This window comes from Molothrus aeneus, chromosome 8 (assembly GCF_037042795.1).
Source record: "Molothrus aeneus isolate 106 chromosome 8, BPBGC_Maene_1.0, whole genome shotgun sequence".
Taxonomy (NCBI): Eukaryota; Metazoa; Chordata; class Aves; order Passeriformes; family Icteridae; genus Molothrus; species Molothrus aeneus.
Window position 1 is genome coordinate 21,285,625 of NC_089653.1, and position 14,388 is coordinate 21,300,012.

A 14,388-nucleotide genomic window follows, 5' to 3' on the forward strand; every position below is an offset into this window, starting at 1 on the left:
CTCAACCAACAGAAATAGCTTCAGTGCAATCTATGGAGAAAAGAAGGACATTAATTTCTGTAGCTGAAACTTTGCTAATAATTTGAACCAGAAGACCTTCTCAAAGAACACAATACTTTAGGCTCATATTGCTTAAATATTCTTTGAAGGTGAACCAGATAAACTACATTTTTTTAACAAAATATGTCAGAAAACACACCTTTTGATTTACTGAAAATGTTTCATATTCTGCCTACCTCCAACAGATAAAAATGAACTTGGTGCTATTCTTCTTCTATCCTATATTGGCAAAAATTAGTAACTTCAGCATAGACAGATTTGAAGCTAGGTGATAAGATTCAGTTTCATTCTCCAATTTTGCTATCACCAGCACCCTGGAGTGCAAAATGCTTTCATCCATGTGTTCCTTTCCTGTATCTAGAAAAGTAAGCTCTTGAACAGTCCGATAAAAAGCCATCAATCACACAGCAGGAAGGAAAAGGACAGATAGTCAAAAGAATGAATTAGTCTAGAAAGCATATAGGAGAGAGCTTCATACTGTTGATAGATTCCTATCCCTGAGCAGCAGTTTCCCCCTCCAGAGCACTGTAATTCTCACGTGCCTCAAGTGTCTTTGCTCACAGACACTTGACAAAGAAAGGAGCACTCAAATCTTCAAATTAACCCTGCACAGCTGACATGAGTGAAGAGAAACCATAAGAGAAATTTCAGACTGACTAAAACATTAAGAAAGCTTTGGGATTTAGGAATTTTCTTCTAGTAAGTACACACTAGTGCCACATGTTTCTCTGTAAGAGAATCCCTCCTCTTGAAGTTTATGTCTTTAGAGGCTCTAAAAGCTGCAGCAAAGAAAGATGGACTTCCTTTACTACATATACAAATCACCTTTCACTTCAGGAGAAGGTGATGAATGGCTAGCCAGGGAAAGAAGAATCTCTCAGTGAACTGGAGACTGAAGTTTGTTGTACTGCAGAAAGCTGCAAAGTATTTCTCATCACCTCTGGGATATCCAAGCTCTTTAGAGTAAGAAAGAAATGACAGAAAGAAATTCAGGCGTGGCAGGAGAGTAGGAATAAATCCTAAGAGCAGCAGCAAAAGTTTATGATAAGACAGAAGTGTCAATGATAGATTAGAAAACAGAGGATGAAGAGGCACCGAAAAAACTCTATTTTGGAAGAAAAAGGTACGTAGGGAAAGCAAATCTTAGCATAAATGGGAATTACTACCATATGTGGGATAGCCAAAACAAACTGAGTCAGGAAAAAGAAGGATGCAGTCTGGTTACAGTTTGGTGAACTTTATTTAAATGTATATACTCATTGTTTCTCTGGCAATCATTCTAAAGAAATAAGAAACCTCAAACATAATATTGTTAGCTGGTATTTGTGTACTAGTTAATTTTCTGTCATGCTAATAAATACCTGCACTGCTATTGTCTCTTACTGTAATTCATGTCTCTCCTCACCTTGACCATATCAATTTTATTCCTGAAAGAAACACCTGAGAAGGTCATTCTTCTAGTGTCGTAGAATTATTCCAAATTCCCACCTTCCTCCAACAGAAAGAGAAATATGGAAGATTTCAGATGAAAACTGAGGGTTCAGACCTGCTGGGAACTTCTAACACCTTGCAGAAGTTATCCCATGTAATGAAGGTACATGACAAGACATGTTTCATCACATATTTGCATTTGTGGTGAAAAATGCATGCAGTCTGGTTCAAACAGTTTTCAAAGGAAAAAGAATGCACTTCTCAACCTATGGTTATGAGGCAACTTTTATTTAAGCCTCAATCCTTAAACAAAGGTAAAATAAAGGTATTTAATGCAATGCTCCTGGTACCTCACCTCTGAGGTATTTTAACACGATGCACGTTCTAACTCCCCTGAACCTTGTTTTAGTAAACATGTAAGTGTACAGCTCCTTAATTAGGCATGTCCCAGGTTTGGCTGTTTTGGTTTTTAACATGCAAGTCTCTGATTCATGGCTATTACTATTTCCTAAAACTTAAAAATAAAATCCCCACACAAACACCCAGAAAAAAAAATCTGAAGTACTGGAAAATGTATGATTAAATGCTTTTAGTCAAACCATCTGTAGCATGCATTGTTACTTATCTACTAACAAATTTTAGCAAAGCAAGCTCAAGACAATTCTTCAGCATTTATAAGTCCACTCCATTTAAACCATTATTTTAATAATGCTATTAAACATTCATGAATATATTATCATTAGTGCACCAAAGAGGAAACAAAATTATAATCTAATGTCTCTTTCCAAATTTTTTTAATGTTCTAAACCAGACCTTTTTGTAACAGAAATTATATTACCCATTTTTTAAAGTAAGAAAATGTTTTCACAGCATTGAAATTTTGTCAGAAAATATAAAAAAGCTAAATGAGCCATTATTGTCTATATCTACATCCTGGTGCCATTTTGGTTTATGCCCAAAGATTGTCTTTTAAACCTTACGTGTTGGAAAATCAATCAGTTTTTTTCAGTACTGCAAAGACTATTTAACAGATCTTCTACTTAATTGTTGGTACCAGAATTGTAACCCCCAAATTTAGTGAAGCATTCCAACAATGCAAACATAATCTATTTTATGAACATAATGCTGGCATGTTTTAAATAGCCGAAGCAAGATTTTCATCATTATTTTCTTAGCAGGCATTATTCTAGGAACTGACAACTTTTGTTTCCTTCATGTTATTTCCCCAGTGTTAAAGTGTCAGCCTCTAGCTACATGGCTTTTCACTTCTCTCATGCTTGACAGGGTATGAATGACCAGCAGAAAACAAACTTGCATTTGCCAGGTTTCCATTAACCCTTCCCAAGTAAAGGCCATAGCATTTAAATCACAGAGAAACATTTAAAAGGATTAGAGATGAGACACACCTGATTGGAATGAAACTGGTTAGAGAAATAAAAGATCCCCACTCAAACTTGAAGTGAAAAATATTTATTTATGGCATGCAAAACTATAAAAATTACTAGGAAAACCCTCACAAGATACATTGCAGTAGCCAGACAAAAGCAAGCAAGTATTTTTAGTAATGCTTACTAGCAGTAAAGCACACAACAATAAGAAGCAGTGTTTGAGTATTAGAAAAATATTGTCCACTGGAGAAGTACTGACAGGCAAGAAAAACTGTCTGTTCTCCAGAGTAGACAAGGTTGATCTTCAACCGGATGGGGCTGGTATTGCACCTTCTCTAAGCAACATGAAATATTGAAAGGAATGCTGGAGATACCATTCTAAAAGCTCTACTTGCTGCAATCATGCCAATCTGTAATAGAGAATTGAGGAAAGAGCAGCACTGCTAATCCTCTGAGGTGTTTTCTATTTACCGCACAAGGCAGAAATCACATTAGTTGGGTCCTCACACTTGTGCTTTTACAGTAAGTGAACAAACTCAGGCTTTCTTTAAAAAAAGGTATTTGGTAAAATTCTGGCTAATGGGAACTTTAGAGAGAGACAGCAATTGTACTTCTGTCATGTAAGGTATAGCACAGTGTGACTTTTTTTCAGTTGTCAGGAGGTAACACAGAGGCAAAAACTGCTATATTTTGGAAGCCTGAGGAATAAAATCTCTTTTTCAAAATAAAAAAACAAGCTGAAAACATTAACCACTGCATTTCTCTAGGAAGACTCACAATAAAGTCTCTATACAGTTCAACAACTACTAACTATGAATGGCCCTCCTTCAGAAAACAAAGGACTACGAGGCTAGAAATTCAGCATTTCAGGAAGTCATTTCAGAAGCCTAGGTGCTTAAAGGGGGTTTTTTCTCCCTAGAGCAGTTAAATAATCAAAGAACATTTTATTATATTTGCTTTTTTGTTTAAGACCAAAAAGATTTTTCTAAATAGCCCATTTTTCTGTGGCAGGACCTGAACTTTTGCTGGAATCATTTACTAAAAAAGATAATACAGAGCATGAGCCTATCAAGCGTTTCTTCTATTGAAAAGACAGCTATAAACCTCTGATATAACAAAGAACCACTACCCTGCTGTTTTCATTTCAGATGCTATGTATTACAACACTGCTTATTAGGGTACCTGGGATAAGAGTTACCTTTTCTAATTCACAGTGACTGTCCTGCAAGTTCAGTGGGAGCAGGATAACGCCACTGTTAATAAGAGCCTACTTGTTTGCAAGAATGAAATTCTGTTTAGGCTGAAAGGACACTTTATTTAAATTGATGATGAAATATTTGAAGAAAAAGAAGACTTTAGAAGAATGGCAGAATAAGATGAAAATGTGTTTTGGTTTACTTTTCTGTGTGCCAGTCTCAAGTGCTGCTGCAAAAAAGCAAATAAGATTTGTTACAACTTTTAATTTCATGGAAGAATTTTGGAAAACTGTAATTCTGGGAAAGATTATTTTCTTAAAACTACCTTTATGCATACAGACTTCAACTTTTGCCCTGGTAATCTGGTAAGGACAGAATATGTGTCTTATTTCAACATTTTTTCCTCCTTAAAAATGAACCCCAGTCACTACACTCAGCTTATATTCATAACTGATGGCAGAAATAGAAAATAAAAGGATGCATGTACAATAAATGGATTATTTCTCAGTCTGAAGAATGCACTTGCAGGGTTTAAAACCTAAATAAAGGATTCAATATGCATAGAGTGAATAACCCCCTCAGAAGGCAAAACCATGCTATGTGGTACTTATCCACATTTACCATCCTCCTGAACTATGAATTCAATAAGCACACCTGTTGAGGGAGAAGAGACAGGAAAGGGCAAAAGGGCCAGATTCTCCAATTTGCTCTAGTTTTTGAGCTATGATGAACCAAAGGCTCATTACAAAACCTGGCAATTCTAGGTTAGTGCTCCAAAGGAGGCGTTCGGGCAAGGTGAAGAGAGGGAGGGACAGAGACTGAATATAACCCTAAGTGCCACTGTATGGGATGGCTGGAAGATGGGCTGGTAGGCAAGGAGAACAAGGCTGACTTGCCCGTAGACAAGCAAAGAAAAAACCCAACATCTTCACCTAAGAATAATTTCTGGAAACAAAATGTGTGAAGTTTGTGCTGCTCATTTTTATCCTGCTGTAACAAAGCTGGAGAAGGATAAACAACCCTGCAGTTTTAGCCAACAGCTCTCCTACCACATGGATTGTTCACAACTCTGAGTGTGGCACAAAAGAAAACCATCTAGTCAGAGACCAAACTTGTCCACCCTGAGATATGTTATTTGAGCAGAGAAGAGACCATATTACAATCATCTATCAATAAACTCTGGTAGATTCTCCCTCTGTTATTTGGCTATTTATAAAGACTTAATGCATGAGACAACATACCCATCATATTGTGCACATATTTAAATTCTATAGTGAAACATACATAACAAACAGAGACAGCAATTTAAGAACACAGAACGAATATAGCATATGTACAATTTTCAAAAACTTAAATGTACATGGAAGATTAAAAAAAATGCAGACTATCCTCCTGGAGCTGATGGGATATTGCCATTGATTTCAGTGAGGTCAGGTTTACAGTCAGGAATTCTGCAATTTTCTTAAGCACCTGGGAGGCTCACTGCAAGGTAGTGAAATTTATGCATTGACAGTAACATAAAAAGTCAAAAATACGTGTATGCTTTGGTTGTTCTCTTACAAATGCAATCAGCTATTAAGGAATGCTGCTCTAACACATGAGCGAGTAGACTCCGTTTGTTAAAAAAAAAAATTAAAATGGAAGTTGATTCTGCAACAGCATAAATTTCACTGTAGCACTTTACTTTTTAATTTAAGAAGAAAAAGAGATCACCATGTTTCCAATATTAACTCTTAAAGTGTGCAGACTAGCAAAATTCCATTTTCTGCGATGCTAAAGTGGACAAGGGGGAAAGAAATCACACAGTATTTAAGTCATCTCATCTCCACATAAGTGACTACAGCAACTATATAACGAAGACTTTATTTTTACTACCTGCTCATTACTTTTGATTTCTGAACCTCTGCCTCCACAAAGATTATCTTCATTATTGTTTGCACTCATCACACCGTTGCTTAATTCTGCTGGCCTAATTAGGTTTGATCCATGTCTGTTCCCACTGGGTTTTGTTGTTAATACTGAATCCATCTTGTTAAAATGTGGTACATAATTTTCATTTGACCCTTGAAAAGTTTCAGAACAGTCTTCCAACACCATGTAGTTGTCTAGCATTTTTGCTCCAGCAATTGACTGATTTGGGCCTTTTAGCATATCAGCTGGTTTTAGCACTTCAGAGGTAGCACCAGAAGAATCTTCTTTGTGATCAGATGAAGAAAAACCTATCTTTTTACCATTGATAAGTGACATGTGTTCTTCTAGATTCAAGCCAGACACTTGTGTGCATACACATGGTGCTTCTAAATGACGATCATCAACTTGGTGATTCTTTGATTCTATTTCTGGTGGACTACCAACAGCAAACGAATTGAGATTTCTCTTTGAAAAAGCAACCTCATTATTATTGTCTAGAGGTAGTGACTCCTGTGTTACAAAGTGATTTTTCCTATCTAGTGGTCCACTGTTGGTTACAGATGTAAAAAAGTTATTTGTATCTGCAAGTTCGAGTGGTAGCTTTGGAAAGGTTTTCATTTTTCTCAAAGAACCTTTCTTAAAAAGGCAATCTCTCTCCAGGTCAATAACACATGATTTTATATCCAAAGCAACACTAGCAAAACTGTCAGTATACACTGAGTGTTTGTCCTCTTCTTTGCTCTTTTCAGTTTGAGTTGCAAGTTGTGAATGTTGAGTTTTCTCATTATCCAGATCAATTTGCATTTCCTTTAAACCACTTTCTCTGCCAGTCACCATGGTAACTACAGAAGAGTTGTTATGACAGGCAGTCGTCACCTCTTCCACTGCAGACGAATCACCTGCAATGTTGTTTTTCTCATTTGAATATAATTTAGATCCCAAACTCCTCTGACACATTCTTCCCTTCCACATGTTATCACAGACATCTAGATACAAAAACAGATGCTTATATTAAACGTGTATTAAACCTCCTAATCTCTCCTTGTAAATCTTTACATTGCTTTTTCTGCCATTGCTGTTACATATCTTTAGTATGTTACACAAATTCTCAATTTCTGAACAAATCACTTTGAAACATAAGGGACACTTCAAAAATATTATGTTAATTAAGAGTTGCGTGTCCCTGTTTCCCCATCACCAATCTACAAATATTTAATGATGATTTGTTGTAATCTAGAAAGAAACCTATAAAAGGAGATTACACAAACAGCTTTTGAAAAATCATTAGATATGTCAGGCAATCTGAAGTTTTAGACTAAATACATTTTACTGTTACCTTGAGAAGCACCAAATGATTCAATTGAAAGAACTCTTCTTCCAACAGCAGACAAGCTTCGACAAATATTACTTGATGAAGCAATCTTCATTTTTTCTTCACATAATGACAAAATGCTCTGGAGAAAAAGAATGTAAAATACTTATTTAATAATGAATAGATTTGTGAATTTCAACTAACATGAATGATGTTAACTCCCACAGTACATCTGAATTTATATGATGCTACATTGGAGGTCTTTTTTCTGCAATTCTTTATACCGCGTGTTTCTATTATGTAGTTGAATTAATTTCTTGTTTTTACCATGGGCTATTATGAAGTCATTTAATACAATTCAAGTTTTAGCCTACAGTTAAAACATCAAGAACAACTGATAAAAATTATCTTAAATGTTATCCTTTATGAATAATATAGTGGAAATGCAAAAAGCTAGAGTGCTTATTAGTTTTTTAAACAGCCAAGGCTTCGCTTGACTTCAGTGACACAGGCAGGATGATGAATGTTTTTATTACTGAAATTACATTAAAATTAAATGCTGAATCTTTTAAAAACTGCAAAATACAATTATCTAAAAAGCAATATTCCCAGTTAGAAAAAGCAATTCATTATCAGATCACAAAAAGTAACTGTACTTCATATCTCTAATCTGCAGCCTGGGCACTATTTGATGGCATTAGCATTGGTCTCACACATAATTAACTACAGATATTCACACATTTAAAAACCTGCCCCTTTGGGCAGGATGTAGAAGAGACCTGCCTTTCCAAATACATCCCAACATTTCCTCAGTAACTATTCCTAGATAAACACTGGTGAGACCTCATACAGCTCTTAGGAGATGCTCTCACTTCCCCGTTCAGCAGTTCCAACTCAACTCCTCCTCTGCTGTTGTGCATGGAAGGAAGAAATGGGCCCTGTTGGTTCACATATGGGGTTGAGGAAGGACAGAAAAAAGGGGGACAGGTATCCAGCTGTGCTGAAGTCTAGCAAAATACCTAGAAAAGTCTAGGGGCTTTCCCTCCAAATAGCTCCCACAACTCTGTTCACCCAAGAAAGTGTTCAGTGGAAAAGGAACAGAAAGAACCTACTCACAAAGTCACAAAGTGACCTTTATATATTACCGAAGACCAATTATTTTTGAGATGATTACAATAGTCAGCAACAGCTTTCAGGGTCTACAGACCACTCAGAGATGAGAGAAGGCTATATAATCCCTCCTCTGACAACTTAACAGTAAATGAATAGAAATAGAGCAGCTGACCAAGCAGGCTCTGTTTCAGGTATGGTCTCCTGCCTGTGCAGTCCTCAGTCAGGGAGACAATATTTTTTACTTTATAAAAATCAATCTGTTAATTCTTCTGTTGCAGCACTCTTTCTGCTAAGTATTGATCATAGGTGCTATACCATTTAGAATATACACTATCAGTTCAGGAAAATGAAAAACCCACACCCTCCCTACCCCACTGCTGCCCCCCCCCCCCCCCAAAAAAACAAAAGACATTATCATAGTCTGCAAAAACATCAAAGTTAAACTTCTGCACATTAATGTTAAATAACTCTATCAGGTAACCAACATTTAGAACATAAATTCTTTGAAAACATCAGCATGAAAAATCCTATATAGTTTCAAATTCTTTCTAACAGCTAAAGGTAAAATAAGAGGCTAAATGGAATAAAATACAAAATCCATTAAAGATATCTCAGCCTCTATGTATTTACAGAAAAACTAGTTAGTAGTAATGCTTTGAACAACACTGCTTTAAACATGCCAAGGAACAGAGGCTTTCTGGGGCAGGGTCCCTACATCCTCTTCATAAATGCCATCCCATTATCACACAAATTTCACAGCATAATGCCTGTGCTTTTATTTCTAATGACAATCTGTCTCTCTGCAAACCAAATACTAAATGGGAAGAAAACAGTTAATGAGAAAATTTAGATACATCAGTGTATTCACACAATCTTCTTAAAAATCCAAGCACCATCAAACATGTACATCTACTTTCAGGTTGTATATCCATTAGAGTGGGGAAAAGGATGAATTTCTGCAGAGTCAGAGAAGACCTCGGCTTTCTTGCAAAACCTGAGCATACTGCTTATCAAGACCTTCTTGATAACAGAGATTAATGAGATAAATAGAGATTAATAAGCACACATACAGAAGTATTAGTATCAACTTTTTAAAAACAAAAAGTGATGTAGGGCTGTTTTACCTCAATATCTGGCCTATTTTCAGGATTCTCCTCTTGCATTTGTTCCAGTAGAGTGTGCAGATCTTGTCCGAATTCTGATTCTGTCTCAGGTTCTACAATATATTCTATTGCTGCTTTCAGTGTTGCACCCAAAGAATAGATGTGTGCCTGCATGAATTTTAAAAAAGACATTAAATATGTTACCAGTTTTTTCCATCCTGCCACAAAAGCTTCAAGATCATGCAAGCCTATGCTATTCTCAAATTTAATGTAACAGTTTACTGGAAAGTTGGCTTAACTTAAACATGATGAATAAAACCAGCTTCAGACCTGCTTTGGGGGATATACTTGCTGCAAACAAAAGGAAATCTTGTGGGGTCCAATTAGAACTCTTTTTTCCCCTCATCAATAACCAGTATTACAAGTATTATACCAGGCTACAATTAAATATAAAACTGAGAACCCTGTGTTTGTGTAAGTATTGTTTAAGTTAAAAGCATGCTAAAAAGTTTGATTGAAGGGAGATTGAAGTGACATTCCTCTTAGCAGGGAAACAAAATATTTATTTGAAAAAACCCCTTTTCTCTATAGCAATATTTTATGAGTGCTATCAAGCATAAAGAAGCAGAGAAAATACAGCATAATACCACTTGTCACTGAAGACACTTATGAAAGAGCTTTTAAGAATACTCCGTGTTTTCCACCCCTGCTTCTCTCAAAGCCCACATCCTCGTGATGGGTTAGGGTTAGGTGAACCAGCAACTTTTTAAAATCTAGTGCTAAATGCAGTAGATTTCCCACACAACACAGCTACCTCTTTATTTTAGAAGTATCTTGCTTCTTGGGGAAAAAACAAAAAAGAAAAAAATATTTAGAAATACTTTTTCGGATCTGCTTAAGCAATGGTATTTTATCCATGATGGTCTGCATTTTGTATTCCATTCATAGAACATATTCATAAAATGTGTAAAATTTATAAGCAAATATAAGTGCAAGTTTGGATAAACATTTCAATGGTGATGCAGCATAGCCAGGAATTCAAATGTACTGAACACTGCCCTCTGAGGTTTACAGATACATACATAAATAGAATAATTTATGTATGTATCTGTAAAAAAAGACTGCACTTCTACATTAAATTGGTTTTAATGCCTTTGCTACATACTTGACCATTTCTTATCTTAGAAAGAAGACTGACTTGAAGGTCAAAAGTAATTTCTTTCCTCCACTCACCCTTAACTTTATCATTAAGGTGTGTTTTTGTCTCTAAATTGTATGAATTGTACTTTTTCCACAGGTATGCTTTTAGATTTACTTTTTAGTGAGGCAGGACACCTCCATGAAGGGACATGTAGCACCACCTATCAGGAAGAGCTGTGTATGTGAGACTGAACAATTCCTCTCTTCCCCTCTCCCCTCCATGCCATCCCCAAACCAAGAACACATAAACCAGTGCTGGCTGCTGGCTCTGAAGCTTTGATTCATGTTTGGGACACATCAAGATTAGGACAAGTGTCAGAAAAGCAGACTATATGCCATCCGATCTAGACAGAAAAGATATTTTTTTTTCAATGCAATAATTTCAGTCTCAAGCTCTTCACTGTTATACAACTTCATCATTTAGCAGAAGAGGCAGCTGAAGAGTTTTGAGACTCTCAGAGGAACTAAGACAGGAACTGTTATGATTTTTATTTTGATTTAGCAGAAGAATGAAGGCCGTTCATCTATTCCAAACGTAAGGGTTACTTTTCCCCTGGCCCCGCTCCCTGTGCCACATAAACTACCATAACCCACACAGTGGCAGCAGCCCTACTGAACCACAGCCTTGACAGACCAGAATGATTTTATTTCTTTGGTAAGATGAAACAGACCACGTTGGTAAAAGGATACAAAACTATGAAGCCTGAGCAAATAGTCAACTAACAAGATGATGGGAGAAAAACTGAAGTAAGATCTTTTTTTCCCCAACACACTACAAGTTGCTCTGTTAAGGTACTTCCTTTCCTCTGACAGGCAGGAAAACTTGTTTTGCAGATGGCCATTTTAAGCACCATAGCTTGTAACTAATTTCTGTGTTAAAACATTTACAGGGAATGTGGACAACTTCTTCGACTTGAAACTTTCTTTCATGTAAATCCCTCTTTTACCTTTCCCCTCTTCCAGCTCCCCAAACACCACCACCATCAGCCCACAAGTAAAAGGGGAAAGAAAACCCAGCTATTTAATAAATTTCCCAAGCTGGCAGTAAACACGGGTAATATTAAAGGTAATCCATTGTAACCTTGTGTCCTTATGGAGCAATGAGAAAATGTGTTTACGATCATCCACTAGGTGGGGCATTCCCCAAGTTAATGCATCAAAAAGCTTCTACTTAACTGCACAGCTGGGCTTAGGAAGAAAATTTCACTTCTGGGAAAGAAGAGCAAGATGGGTATATGCAATAAATAAAGTAAATTCCTGAGTATAAAATACCTAACGCTTACTAGAAGTGACTGCTCTCAATGATAACAATCTCACAAGCAAGCGCAAGACTTTTCAGCCTGTTCTATGGAGAGTAACAAATAAGAAAGGGTGGCAAAAAACTTTTCTTCTGGGACTGAATTAGCTGTTAGGAATTTTATTAAATAATTAAGAGGTCTTTTTTCCTTAATTTCTGAAAAAAAACCCAAACAAAACCACTACCACAAAAAGAAACAAAACCAAAATCCATTAGAACATTCCCCCTCAAGAAAACCCCTCACACCCACTTGTTTTAAATGTAGATAAGGAGAAAAGCTGTTTGAATTATGAGCATTTTTCATTACAGGGTAATAATTTAATAGCTGATAAATAGCATGCATTTCCAGAGAGACCCAAAAGAAAAACCAAACAAACCCAAAGCAATCTCTTCAAAATTGCTAAGGAGGCTCAGGAATTAAAGGCTAAATGTCACTTGTTACAAAAATATACAGACCATGCCAGCAAGACTGCACCACAGTGTCAGCTTCAGAAAGGATGGGAGGAAAGGGGGGAAGTCACATTAGGAAACCAGCTCTCCAGATTTGGTCCTAGAGAATGCATATCCTCTTAGCCCAAAGCCAGCAAACACAACAAGAATTAGGTAAACCATTATGGTATGCATTACTGGGAAGGCCATTATGGAAATAATGTGCCCGTTAACAATCCCAATGGCAACACCAAAAAAAAAAAAGTTTGAAGAGAGTAATTATGATTTGAGGTAATAGAAGTCCTTCTTTCAGCAACAGGCTGAAACAAGGGAACTCACATATTCCAGAGAAAACTTTGAAGGTCATGATCATACAAGTAGCTTCAAATCAAAATAACTTTTAATACTAGAGTGGTTTCCATGACACAAAGGCATAAGAAGACAAAAAATCCCAAAAAGGTAATTCAAAAGGTGAAGATACTACATTTTTTTTTAATGATCAGGCTAAGTACTGGAAGCACTTACCAAGGGCAAAGAAAGCTTCTGCCATCATGTTATAATTCTATAACATAATTGGAAAATATTCGAAAAGGCTTCTGCAAGTTCTACTTAAAAGTTACTTGCCTTGCCGCATGTCAGTTTATAATCATTTAACACTAGAGGAAGTGAAATCAGAGAACAATAATGATCTGCTCTAGTTTTAAAATCTGCCAATCAAAATATCAGGAGAGGAAGTAAAAGCTCCAAGTCTACACAGAGAGCGTGACAGAGGCGTTGTTGTATTACTGCTTGACAGAGCTAAAGAACTGAATTTCTCCAGAAACTCCCATTTGCAGACAAACACTACAGGAAAAAGCTGACAAAAGAGCTTTTGAATAGTGACTGCACAAGCATGTAGCAATTACAAACAATGGCCATTTATATTCTGTATTGAGATTGCACTAAGTTCAGAATTGTAGGTCTTCCAAAGAAGTGAAAAAGACAGGCCATAACACAACTAATACTTCCTGAAAATATTTCTGACTAAATGATGAGTTATAGAAATTGTGTAATTGGTTTTGACATTCTTATCTGACCCTTATTTTACTCTGTGTATTTTTCTCCTTTTTTACTGAGATTGCACAGATATAACTACTTCCACCCTTTCACAATTCAAGGCATTTAAGGGTTCCATAAAAGAAAGCTTCAGTGTGATATTAAGCCTCAAAGTTTTATAAAGAAATTCAAGGTAATGCTTGTGAAAATTACTACTGAGAGAAAACATCTAATATTTACCTATGTCATTTTTCTATGTAGTCACTCTAAAATGCACTATTTTTATGCAAAAGAAAGTCAGTAATATTCCTTAGTGAGAAAATTAAAGGGAAATAGGTCTATTATTTCCAATACTTTCCTTCATTACAAATGGACTAAATGCCTTTCTGCATAATTGTAATTACTGGAAGGTGTTGTATTAAAAATTAGCTTTATGTTCATTTGGCACTCTGGATACCTTCATAATTAGTCTGCAGAGTGTGCTAGAAGTGCTCAGCAACTGCAGACTATTCACAAAACAGACAGTCCAGCTTGAAGTGGTTAACAAATACTGGAATGTGCAGTTTGTCCCTTCTAACTACAGTTAACCTTGCCTGAAAAAAACTTGGTCCCCAAAAGACTTCTAAAAAAATGGGGCCCAAAATGCATCTACAGGTCAGATTTTCTCACCTGCAGGTATTTTAACTCTCAAATTGTCTTTTAACTAACCTAACAAAAGTAAGTGAAAGCTTTCAAGTTTGTATATGTTGTTAGGCAAACATCAGGTCATTAGTTTATATTACAAGGCACAAGCAAGGCTTTGTTACCTAGTCCCTGCATTTTACTGGTTCTGGCTTCTGGTGACCTCTATTTGTATCATCCAGTTTGAACTGAGAAACATTACTTGGGAAATTAACCTCATCTTAGTTTTATA

The 14,388-nt window shown here is 36.2% G+C and overlaps 1 protein-coding gene across 3 annotated transcripts in view; it reads right to left on the reverse strand.

Moving 5' to 3' along the window:
- Window positions 1-14,388, reverse strand: part of KNDC1 (kinase non-catalytic C-lobe domain containing 1) — a 57,298-nt gene that overhangs the window by 25,271 nt on the left and 17,639 nt on the right. For 2 of the 3 annotated variants that reach the window (XM_066554117.1, XM_066554115.1), the window contains exons 4-6: window positions 9,536-9,682; window positions 7,323-7,440; window positions 5,951-6,972 (exon numbers count right to left, since the gene is read on the reverse strand). In XM_066554117.1, the coding sequence (XP_066410214.1) occupies window positions 5,951-6,972; window positions 7,323-7,440; window positions 9,536-9,682 (1,287 nt within the window). The remainder of the gene's footprint in view (window positions 1-5,950; window positions 6,973-7,322; window positions 7,441-9,535; window positions 9,683-14,388) is intronic. The other variant, XM_066554116.1, reaches the window with a different exon arrangement.